At 38.9% G+C, this 12,951-nt stretch overlaps 1 protein-coding gene across 2 annotated transcripts in view; it reads right to left on the reverse strand.

Moving 5' to 3' along the window:
* LOC105002142 (NKG2-D type II integral membrane protein-like) overlaps window positions 1–12,951 on the reverse strand; it is a 19,613-nt gene that overhangs the window by 2,349 nt on the left and 4,313 nt on the right. For both annotated transcript variants that reach the window (XM_010858658.1, XM_010858659.1), the window contains exons 2-3: window positions 8,429–8,527; window positions 8,216–8,284 (exon numbers count right to left, since the gene is read on the reverse strand). In XM_010858658.1, the coding sequence (XP_010856960.1) occupies window positions 8,216–8,284; window positions 8,429–8,527 (168 nt within the window). The remainder of the gene's footprint in view (window positions 1–8,215; window positions 8,285–8,428; window positions 8,528–12,951) is intronic.

Here is a 12,951-nt window from a genome sequence, read left to right on the forward strand (position 1 = left end):
GACAAGCCCTATTGCCTGATGGGGAAACTCCTGGGACAGAAAGAGGGCTCTAAAAGCCTAGACTCTACTTATGAGGACAGTGTATGTGCTGGTTGGCTAACAGTCAGTGTGGGTAGAGTCTTGCATGGGTGACTGCTGCATTGCCACAAATTTCAATACAAAGAGGTGATCACCCCAGTCCTGCTCACTCCACACCATTGTTTGGTGTCGTATCCAGCCAAACAGGTCCTGGTAAAAGACTCTGTCTAGTTCTGCAGGGACAGACTGGGAGGCCTAGAGAGTGATCTGGGTGGGGCGATGCTAGCCATTGTCAGCAAATCTGCAGGGCAGCACTGCAGGAGTGTTCAGTGGCTTCGTGCTGAGTCCCAGTAGACAGATACTGAGGGAGGACCTGATGTAACTACACAGAGGCAGCCTGGATGAGCCTGAGGTGTGTTTCAGGTGAGGGCAGTGACAGCAATTCTCAGCACCCACAGGAGCACTCAGCGGTTCCTCTCCCAATTGAGAGCACCCCAGTTCCACCCACTTCATACCTCAGTTCAGAGCTGGATCTGTGGCAGACAGGGCCTGGGAGAAGAATGCCACAGAGACAGCCCAGATTTTCGATAGCAGCACAGCCAACTCACTTCCTGCAGCCACAGTGCCCTGAGCCCTAGCCTCAGCATTCTCCACACTACAGCCTTGCACTAGATCTAGGATTATCACAACAGAGGAAGGGATGCAAGCCCAAGCCGCTTCTGAGTGGAGCCATGGACACCTCCATAGGTTGTGCATAGGTCTTCTGTAAGTACATGGGTCACACTTGCTTCAGCAAGCACCCCACTTTGTGTCAGGGCATGCACTCAAGGGCAATGGAGGCTGATCGAGTCTTTCCCTCAGGGTTTTTACTCTAGCAACTGGGAAAAGATCCAGCACTTGACAGACAGCAACAGCCACTGAGAAGAGAGGAAGTCCCGCCTCACACCACTAATGTCAATCACATACCCTAGCAAAGTGATAGTGGCCAGGATACCCTGAGGATAGAAGTAGCTGGCTTCCATATCAAAAGCAGCCCTTACATCAAAGACACTGGACAAACACAGTCTTTACAGGATTGCTGCCACATGAAAACCAACCTTCAAGACCACAATACACAACTGTTTCTCCTAAATTCAATATAGTCAGAGAAATTTCAATAAAAAGAAATGACAGAGAAACTACTCTCAATTAAAAGAACAAGAGAAATCCCCTGAAAGAACAAATAATAAAACATAATTCACCAGACCCTGAGTTCAAGAAGGTGGTAGTAAAAATACTAACTGACTTAAGAAAGGCTATCAATAGAAATGTAGATCACTATAAAAAGAAACTAGAAACTATAAAGAACCAATCAAAAGTAGATAACTCAATTACTGAGATAAAAAGCAATCTAGAAGCAATGAATAACTAACTAAATGACACAAAGAATGAATAAATGATCCAGAACATAGAAAAAATGGAAATAACTCAATCAGAACAGCAGATATAAGGACAAATAAAGCAAAACAAAAGCAATATATGAGATCTATAGGATAATATAAAACATGCCAACCCACACAGAATAGGGCTTCCAGAAGGAGAAGAGAGAGAGAAGGGGATCAAAAATGTTTTGAAGAAGTTATGGCTGAAAACTTTCCAAACTTAAAGAAGGAAACAGGAAGCACAGAGGGTCCCAAACACAATCAACCCAAACACATCATCAAGAAATGTGAAATTAAAATGCAAAAGTTGAAAGAAAGGATTCTAAAGGCAGAAAGAAAAATACAAAGAGGTAGTTACAAGGGGAGTCCCACAAGACTGTCAACTAATTGCTCTGCAGTAATTTATCAATAGTGGATGTGAAGGAAGTGGCAAGATATATTCAAAGTCCAGAAATGGGAAAAAACTTGGAACCCAGGATACTCTACCCAACAAAATGATCATTTAGAATAGAAGGAAAGATGATGAATTTCTCCAATAAGCAAAGACCAAAAGAATCAGCGATACTAAACCTATACAACAGAGAAGGCAATGGCACACCACTTCAGTAGTCTTGCCTGGGAGATCCCGTGGATGGATGAGCCTGGTAGGCTGCAGTCCATGGGGTCACTAAGAGTTGGAGCGACTTCACTTTCACTTTTCACTTTCACTTTTCACTTTCATGCATTGGAGAAGGAAATGGCAACCCACTCCAGTGTTCTTGCCTGGAGAATCCCAGGGACAGAGGAGCCTGGTGGGCTGCCATCTATGGAGTTGCACAGAGTCGGACATGACTGATGCGGCTTAGCAGCAGCAGCAGCAAACCTATACAAAAAGAAATATCGAAGGGCAGTTTCTTAATAGAAAAGAAACAAGAACCTATAGGAAAGGGAAAATCACAATAGGAAAAGCAAATATATAGAAGAATCTAAGCTCACTTAAGTCAGAATGTAGATTAAAAAAGAATCAAAAAAATGCAAAAGTGATTGTAACTACAGGAAACAGTGAAAGGATAATCATGAAGCTATAAAATAGGACATCAAAATGTGGGAGAGGTAAATATAAAAATGTATATCTTTTATAATGTGTTTGAACTTGAATATCTATCCTTTTAAAGCAAGTAGATATAACTGTGAGTTAACATATTTGAACTCCCTGGTAACCACAGATTAAAAACATCCAACAGATTCACAAAAACTAAAAAGAAGATAAATCAGGTATACTAAAAAAGAAAATCAGCAAACCACAAAAGGAGAAACAAAAGAAGAAATGACTATAAAAGAACTACAACCACCAGAAAACAAAGATGTAAGTGGTTATTAGTACATATATATCAACATGTTTAGTCATTCAGTCATGTCCGACTCTTTGTGAGCCCATGGACTACAGCCTTCCAGGCTCCTCTGTCTGTGGAGATTCTCCAGGCAAGAAAACTGGATTGGGTTGCCATTTTCCCCTCCAGGGGATCTTCTCAACCCAAGGATCAAACCCTGGTCTCTGCATTGCAGGCAGATTCTTTACCATTTGAGCCACCTGGATGATTATTACTTAAATGTCAGTGAACTAAATGCTCTGATCAAAAGCAAGCATATTGGATTTAAAAAAAAAAGAAACTGTGATAGGCTGCCTATAAGAGACTCATTTCAGGGTGAAAGACACAAAGTGAAAATTAGGGGATGGAAAAAGATATTTCCAAAAATACAAATATAAAAAATAAGAATATGGGGAAAGCAATACTTCCATCAGACAAAATGGACTTTAAAGGCAAAACCATGATGACAAAGAAAGGCACTGTGCCTGCGTGTTCAGTCATATCCCACTTGCCAGGCTCCTCTATCCATGAGATTTCCCAGGCAAGAATACTAGAGTGGGTTGCCATTTCTTCCTGCACGGGATTTTCTCAACCTAGGGAATGAACCTGCATCTCCTGCATTGGCAGGCAGATTCTTTACCACTGAGCTACCCAGGAAGCCCCAAACAAAGGCATTATGTAATAGCAAAGGAATCACTAGGGCTTCCTGGGATGGTTACCCTAATAATAATAATAATAATAATCATCTACCTGCAGTGCCTGATCCCTGGGTCCCATCCCTAGGTCGGGAAGATACCCTAAGGAAGGGCACAGTAACCCACTGGAGTTTTCTTGCCTGCAGAATCCCATGGACAGAAGAGCCTGGTGGGCTAAGTCCAAAGTGTCACAAATACTTGGACACGACTGAAGCAACTTAGTACACAGGCACGTGCCATTTTTAAGTCAACTTGAGTTATAATTTACACACAACAAAATAAACTGTTTTGAAGTACACAATTTGATAAGTTTTGAAAAATAAGTATACTTCTGTAACTTCCTCACCAATTAAAATTTAGAATATTTCCATCACATCAAAAGCTAACTTCTGTCCCTTTTCAACTAATGCCCCACACTGTTACTTCACCCAAGCAACCTGGGATCTGATATGCATAACCGTAAATTATTTTTTACAGATTATATTTTTAACAATTCATATAAGCAGAATCACTCAGTATCAATTCTTTTGATCAATTCTTAGCTTACTCAGCATAGTGTTTCTGGGTTTTACTCAGGTTATGAGTATAGGGATTTCATTCCTTTTCATTACTGAACAGTCCATTCTATGACAAACCCACATTTTGGCAGTTCATTAATCTGGTGATTTACATTTGGATTGCTGATAATTCTTATAAGAATTACAAGAAAAGTGTCTAGAAATATTTTTTCACATGTCTTATGTGGACATGTGTCTTCATTTCTCTTTTCTAAGTGTCTAAGAGTAGACTTACTGGGGATTTGTGCCTGTACAGTTAACTCCACATCCTTTCTAAAGCTTGTTAATGTCAGTCTTTTCAAGTTCTATCCATTTGGGTGGTTGTGTAATGGTAATCCACTGGGGTCATAATTTTCATGTCCTTAATTATTTTTATTTGATTGCTTTTAATTTTCAAACTCTGCATTCAAATGGGGATATCTTTCCTTTTCTCCTTTGCCTTTTGCTTCTCTTCTTTTCACAACTATTTGTAAGGCCTCCTCAAATAACATTTTTGCATTTCTTTTTCTTGGGAATGGTCTTCCTGTACAATGTCATAAACCTTTAACCATAGTTCTTCAGGCACACTATCAGATTTAATCCCCTGAATCTATTTCTCAATTCCACTGTATAATCGTAAGGAATTTGATTTAGGTCATACCTGAATGGTCTAGTGGTTTTCCCTACTTTCGTCAAATTAAGTCTGAATTTGGCAATAAGGAGTTCATGATCTGAGCCACAGTCAGCTCCTGGTCTTGTTTTAACAGACTGTATAGAGCTTCTCCAACTCTGGTTGCAAAGAACATAGTCATTCTGATTTCGGAGTTGACCATCTTGTGATGTCTATATGTAGAGTCATTTCTTGTGTTCTTGGAAGAGGGTGTTAGCTATGACCAGTGGGTTCTCTTGGCAAAACTCTATTAGCCTTTGCCCTGTTTCATTCTGTACTCTAAGACCAAATTTGCCTGCTACTCCAGGTATTTCTTGACTTCCTACTTTTGCATTCCAGTCCCCTATAATGAAAAGGACATCTTTGGGGGGTGTTAGTTCTAAAAGGTCTTGTAGGTCTTCATAGAGACGTTCAAATTCAGCTTCTTCAGCATTACTGGTCGGGGCATAGACTTGGATTACTGTGATATTGAATGGTTTGCCTTGGAAATGAATGGAGATGATTCTGTCATTTTTGAGACAATGAAGAGAAAAGGAGAAAAGGAAATATATACCCACTTGAATGCAGAGTTCCAAAGAATAGCAAGGAGAGATAAGAAAGCCTTCTTCAGCGATCAATGCAAAGAAATAGAGGAAAACAGCAAAATGGGAAAGACTAGAGATCTTTTCAAGAAAATTAGAGATACCAAAGGAACATTTCATGCAAGATGGGCATAATAAAGCACAAAAATGGTATGAGCCTAACAGAAGAAGATATTAAGAAGAGGTGGCAAGAATACACAGAAGAACTGTACAAAAAAGATCTTCATGATCACGATAATCACTATGGTGTGGTCACTGACCTAGAGCCAGACATCCTGGAATGTGAAGTCAAGTGGGACTTAGGAAACATCACTACAAACAAAGCTACTGGAGGTGATGGAATTCCAGTTGAGCTATTTCAAATCCCGAAAATTGATGCTGTGACATGCTGCACTCAATATGCCAGCAAATTTGGAAAACTCAGCAGTGGCCACAGGACTGGAAAAGGTCAGTTTTCATTCCAATCCCAAAGAAAGGCAACACCAAATGCTCAAACTACTGCACAATTGCACTCATCTCACACGCTAGCAAAGTAATGCTCAAAATTCTCTAAGCCAGGCTTCAGCAATACGTGAACCATGAACTTCCAGATGTTCAAGCAGGATTTAGAAAAGTCAGAGGAACCAGAGATTTCAAATTGCCAACATCTGTTCGATCATTGAAAAAGCAAGGGAGATCCAGAAAAATATCTACTTCTACTTTATTGACTATGCCAAAGCCTTTGACTGTGTGGATCACAACAAGCTGTGGAAAATTCTTCAAGAGATGGGAATACCAGACCACCTGACCTGCCTCCTGAGAAATCTGCATGAAGGTCATGAAGCCACAGTTAGAATGGGACATGGAACAACAGACTGGTTCCAAATAGGGAAAGGAGTATTGGAAGGCTGTATATTGTCACTCTGCTTATTTAACTTATATGCAGAGTACATCATGAGAAAAGCTGGGCTGGATGAAACACAGGCTGGAATCAAGATTTCTGGGAAAAATGTCAGTAATCACAGATATGCAGATGACACCACCCTTATGGCAGAATGTGAAGAACTAAAGAGTCTGTTGATGAATGTGGAAAAGAAGCGCGATAAAGTTGGCTTAAAACTCAACATTCAGAAAACTAAAATCATGGCATCTGGTCCCATCACTTGATAGCAAACAGCTGTGGAAACAGTGAAAACAGTGAGAGACTTTAATCTTTTTGGGCTCCAAAATCACTGCAGATGGTGACTGCAGCCATGAAATTAAAAGACACTTGCTCCTTAGAAGAAAAGTTATGACCAACCTAGACAGCATATTAAAAAGCAGAGACATTACTTTGCCAACAAAGGTCTGTCTAATCAAAACTATGGTTTTTCCAGTAGTCTTGTATGGATGTGAGAGCTGGACTATAATGAAAGCTGAGCACTGAAGAATTGATGCTTTTGAACTGTGGTGTTGGAGAAGACTCTTGAGAGTCCCTTGGACTGCAAGGAGATCCAACCAGTCCATCCTCAGGGAAATCAGTCCTGAATATTCATTGAAAGGACTGATGTTGAGGCTGAAACTCCAATACTTTGGCCACGTGATGCAAATAACTGACTCATTTGAAAAGACTCAGATGCTGGGAAAGATTGAAGGCAGGAGGAGAAGGGGATGACAGAGGATGAGATGGTTGGATGGCATCACCGACTCAGTGGACATGAGTTTGAGTGAACTCTGGGAGTTGGTGATGGACAGGGAGGCCTGGCGTGCTGCTGTCCATGGGGTCACAAAGAGTTGGACATGACTGAGCAACTGAACTGAAATGAATTTTCAAACCAGGTGAATGAAAGAAAAACAAAAACACAAGCCATATAAATGGCTAATATTTGGCATTTATAGATTTTATTTTTTCTAAGAGCCATCAAACAAGTTCTAAAACAATAACTGATTATAATAAAAACTAGTAGCTGTGTTGTCTAGTCTCCTGTTTCTTGAATCTATTGGGACATTCCCTTTTTATTCAGGCAATTTATTTTTAATAAAACTTGAAATTAGTTCTTTCTTCCATCTTTTTTATACTTTGACTTTTCTCCTTTCATAAATGTTTGTCTCTAAATTCTTGGAGAATGCTAAGCCAAATTATTTTCATGCCATGCTTGAATTACTCCATTATTGTCATAATTTTTCTTTCCTTTTTAACTGCTTAGAAGATAGTTCATGGGTAATACTCATGGGCAATGCTTTTGGTTGATATAGGAGCCCTACCCTTCTGTTTTTTTGTGTGTGTGTGTGTAAAGATACTTCGTTTCTTGGCAAATGCATCCTTCCTGAAAATCCAACCCTGTTCATGAAAATGCAATTATTTCCCCAAAAGGATAACAGAGGGGAAAAATCCCATCTTCCTGGAAAGACAGGCTCATTTAGGAATAGATATATCTTTTTCTTTATAAGTGCTGAATTTACTGATAAGGATTTGAGTAAACTTGCAATATGTGAAAAAGAGAGAAAACTAAAAACAACTTTCTATACCATGGCCACTGAATCTGGATGTACAATAAATATTAATGTAAAATATAAATGCTTATAATTTCAAAAATGCTAATCATCTCCATCAGAGAAAGCGAGAAAGAAAAATTGCCAAAGAAACACAACTCCCTGGCTTTTCACTTGTTTTCTTTCTATCTTTTAGACATCCTTCACCCATTTCTCACACCTTCACCTCAATATAATTTAAATCGCTTTTTTGTCCTAATAAGAATCAAATCACAGACAATACTTACACACATGACACTTTGAGTATTTTCACATTCTCCTATATTATCTTTCTTCTTTTGCCCAATATTAATTTTTCCTTAATGAAAAACTGAACATACTATAAAATTATATTTTTCTATCATGATTGACTAAAGTTTTGTGGATGTCAGGAAAATAAACTCTTTAGACCAGTAATCAATATTAGAATTAGACTGAACAGAGAGAATACTTACCACCAGTTTTAGAAGATAGAGTGGGAACAGTTGATATTTTTTGGTTTTGGTCTTCTCTGCTAGAAAATACTATGGCAAAAATCATGATAGTAATTAGTTCTCCTTAGGATAAAATATTAAGACAATGTAAAATTCAGTCCTGATTTCAAATCATTGAAACATGTTGCTGACATACTGATTGTAATAAGAACAGATATTTTCTCAATTACTTACACTTTGCAAGCAAGACACGCAGTGTTATCATCAGGACCGCACACAAGATCCCTAGACTCCAAGCTAACACTTGCCACTTTGTAGATCGGTGGTGTGGCACTAAAGGAAACAGAAACAATGATGAAGCTTCATCATTTCCCAGAAAACATCAAATATAAAACTGAACACCAAAATGTTTCACTCTCAGAGGGAAATCATTCGTTTTTTAAATTCTTGAATGTGTTCATCCTGAATAAAACCATTTCTTAGCCACATTCAGAACTCTAATTTTTCCATACTCAAATATCCTCCCTAATAGGTTCTTCCTGATCTCACTTTTTATCCTGCTTGAGGCTCCAGGTATGTCACCTGAACCACCTTCACCATCATCTTTGAGCCTCCTTTGCCTATGATTTTATAAATTATTAACTCTAAGCACTCCGCAAATATACTTTCTTCTAGTAAACTCAGAAATGAAATACATCTAGATAGAGAAAATAATATCCTGTGCTTAGTCGGTCAGTTGTGTCCACCTCTTTGGGACCCCATGGACTGTAGCCTGCCAGGCTCCTCTGTCCACAGGGATTCTCCCAGCAAGAATATTGGAGTGGGTTGCCATTTCCTTCTCCAAGGGGTCTTCCAATCCCAGGGATAAAACCCAGGTCTCCCGCATTGCAGGCAGATTCTTTACCATCTGAGCCACCAGGGAAGCCCAAGAATACTGAAGTGGGTAGACTATCCCTTCTCCAGGAGAACTTCCCAAGCCAGACATTGAACTTGGGTATCCTGCATTGCAGGTGGATTCTTTACCGGCTGAGCTACCAGGGAGCATGAAGTGAAGTGAAGTCGCTCAGTAGTGTCCAACTCTTTGTTACCTGGTGGACTGCAGCCTACCAGGCTCTTCCATCCATGGGATTCTCCAGGCAAGAATACTGGAGTGGGTTGCCATTTCCTTCTCCAGGAGATCTTCCCAACCCAGGAATCAAACCCAGGTCTCCAGCATTGGAGGCAGACGCTTTAACCTCTGAGCCACCAGGGAAGCCCCACCAGGAAGCATAGTGTCATGCAAATAAAAATATTAATTATAAATTCCATTGAACATTAACATTTTTTTTAATTTTATTTTTTAATTTTACAATATTGTATTGGTTTTGCCATATATCAACATGAATCTGCCACAGGTATACAAGTGTTCCACATCCTGAACCCTCCTCCCTTTTCCCTCCATGTACCATCCCTCTGGGTCATCCCAGTGCAACAGCCCTAAGCATCCAGTATCATGCATCAAACCTGGACTGGTGACTCGTTTCATATATGATATTATACATGTTTCAATGCCATTCTCCCAAATCATCCCACCCTCTCCCTCTCCCACAGAGTCCAAACGACTGTTCTATACATCAGTGTCTCTTTTGCTGTCTCATATACAGGGTTATTGTTACCATCTTTCTAAATTCCATATATATGCATTAGTATACTGTATTGGTGTTTTTCTTTCTAGCTTACTTCACTCTGTACAATAGGCTCCAGTTTCATCCACCTCATTAAAACTGATTCAAATGTATTCTCTTTAATGGCTGAGTAATACTCCATTTTGTATATGTACCACAGCTTTCTTATCCATTTTATTAGCCAATCAATCATTCAGTATATCAGTCAAAAGGGAAGTAACAAAATACATTATTATCTTTTGTCAAGAAAGAAATAGCTGTCATAAATTTTATAAAGATATATGAGCATGTTCATCAAGTTTTGGCTTCCCTTGTGGCTCAGACAGTAAAGAATCCCCCTGCAATGTGAGAGACCTGGGTTCAATTCCCTGGTTGGGAAGATCTCCTGGAGATGGGTATGGAAACCCACTCCACGGCAATACTTGCTTGGAGAATCCCGTGGACAGAGGAGCCTGGCGGGCTACAGTCCATGGGGTCGCAAAAAGTCAGCCACAACTGAGCAATTAAGCACGCACCAAGTTTCAGCATAATGTTAGAAAATGTTTCTGTCAAAAAGTGGCATTGTACTTAAAATTTGAGGAAAATAAAAATTCATTATTCCTTAAAGTAGGAGAAGCATGGGGGATGGAGAGAGGGTGTCTTCAACTTGGAGAGGCAATCTCTGTAAACACTTTTAAAGGACAGGGAGCTTGGAACTGAAATACAACCTAGTGGAGCTCAGTAAAGGAGGGGATGGAAATGGAGAGATAGTCTGTAGGACGAGAGGACTATTTTTTTTTTTTTTAACTTTAAGAACAATAGAAAATTGTGTAGGAACTTTGTTTAAAAAGTCATGATCATTTTGCTTGAAATATAAGGAAAGGTGAAAAGTGGAAGATGTGAGACTTTTCAGAGTCTGTCTCAGTAATCTCCGTGAAAATATATGAATCTCAGTCCAAGAGAGAAGCGGGTCAGCTTGAACACACTACTTGAGTGTGAGGAGTCAAACTTTACTTTCAGGTTTTGAGATTAAGCAATGAGGGAGCAAAATACTAAATTCAATCCTCTTAGTTTGGTCACGGAGAAGGTGATGGCACCCCACTCCAGTACTCTTGGCTGGAAAATCCCATGGACGGAGGAGCCTGGTAGGCTGCAGTCCATGGGGTCGCGAAGAGTCAGACACAACTGAGCAACTTGACTTTCACTTTTCACTTTCATGCATTGGAGAAGGAAATGGCAACCCACTCCAGTGTTCTTGCCTGGAGAATCCCGGGGATGGGGGAGTCTGGTGGGCTGCCGTCTATGGGGTCGCACAGAGTTGGACACGACTGAAGTGACTTAGCAGCAGCAGCAGCAGCAGTTTTGGTCAACTTCTGCCCCAAGTCCTCCAGATAGTTAAAAAACAAAACAAAACAAAATCAAGCCTTGGAGAAGCTCTATCCAAACACCAAGATATTTCTCTTATTTTACCAAAATAGTTGAGGCTATGAATGTCTTTAACTTGCCCACTCTGATATCTGTATGTACGTGTGTGTATATATATTCATATATTCATACCCTGTTGTCATTGTCTTCTTTTTATTTCAGAAGGTGAGCAATTTCTCTATGATTCAAGTCAAAACCTTTTACATATCCTATTTATTCCATGCCACCTGTCTCCCTTAGAGCATTTATTATCTAAGAGAAAATTATCTTTTTGTGCCCTTTTCTTCATCTCTTTTTTATAAACTTTATCTGATTAGTCTATACATGGGCTCAAATCTCTCAAAATCTAATATTTTGAGATAAGGGATTCCTTGTCTTGGCTCAGGTCTTCCACTTTTCATTGTCATTTCTATTATGTTGCTATTATCAGTGAAAATTGTAAAAATACTTTCCGAACTCTTTTTATTCCTATACTAAACTTCTTTCGATCCCTTAACTTTCAGTTGTAGCTTGTAAGCTTTTCTCCATCATCAAACAAAAACCCCAACTGCAAAATCCAAGGAAATAATTTTCCACTTACACTTTATTAGACATAGTTTAGTTTCTCCTATCTGGATATGCATTTCATATGTACCTTTCTTGAGTCTTCCTCTGCTAATTCTTACATGTTGCCTTTTTCTATGGTAGACTTTTCATTCACATCGTCTCTATTTGTAGTCCTATCTACTCACATCAGTCTTTCTTGCCCATTTCCATCTTCTTTCTAGAGATTCAACCTTTCAAATCCCATTTCATTATGTATGTTGTCCTCTGAACTGATTAAGAGATGATTCAAATGTCATACATGATCTGACTTTTACTGGATTAAATATTTTTCTTAATGGTGGTTAAGATGATTAACTACTCAGTCACTTAAGTTAGGAATCTTGCTATCTTATTCTACTAATTTCTCACCTTTACCTCCAATATCCAAATGATTGTAGAGTCTTAAAAAACTTTACCTCCAAAATATTCTTTTTCTTTCTGTAGTCTGTCTCTCTGCTAATAGACTCTTGTTAGTTTTTTGAAGTCAAGTGATTATTGCTTCTTTACCTTTATAGGTACCATTTTGTCCAGAGCAGGCCCACAGTACAAATTCAAAAAATAATTGTTGGAACTGAGTTAGACTGAACTGAATTGAAGACTTGCACCAAGAATTATTTTTAAAATAATACACGAAAGAAGCAATAGAATTCATATAACAGTTCTTACAAATAATGCAGTTCTGTTGGGATTTGGATCAGTACAATTTTAGAAGAAATGAACATAGTGAAGGACTATTTAAGAGACAAACAATTCCACAGTAATATCCTAAAATAATCAAGGACAGTCCTGATGATAAGTAAATAGTGTAATGTGGCAATTTAATAAAGATTTTGAGAGAAGTAATCTAAATGCAAGAACTGAGATCTAGTGAATTGCAAAATGTAATATTATACTTTTTCTTTTTTTCCTAAACAACCATTTTCTGTACTGAAAGAGAGAAAATCTGGGTGATTTCAGTTCCTTGTGTCTTGCTTGCTGTTCACTTGATACGACATTTCTCTCATTTGTTTTGGGTCTTTTTTGGTTCTGTTGAGATCTGGGAAATTTCAGTTCTGTGTGGGTTACCTCTTGCTTGTTTACAATACCTTTATTTTGCATATTCTT

This window comes from Bison bison, unplaced genomic scaffold, assembly GCF_000754665.1.
Source record: "Bison bison bison isolate TAMUID 2011002044 unplaced genomic scaffold, Bison_UMD1.0 scf7180017864390, whole genome shotgun sequence".
Classification (NCBI taxonomy): Eukaryota; Metazoa; Chordata; class Mammalia; order Artiodactyla; family Bovidae; genus Bison; species Bison bison.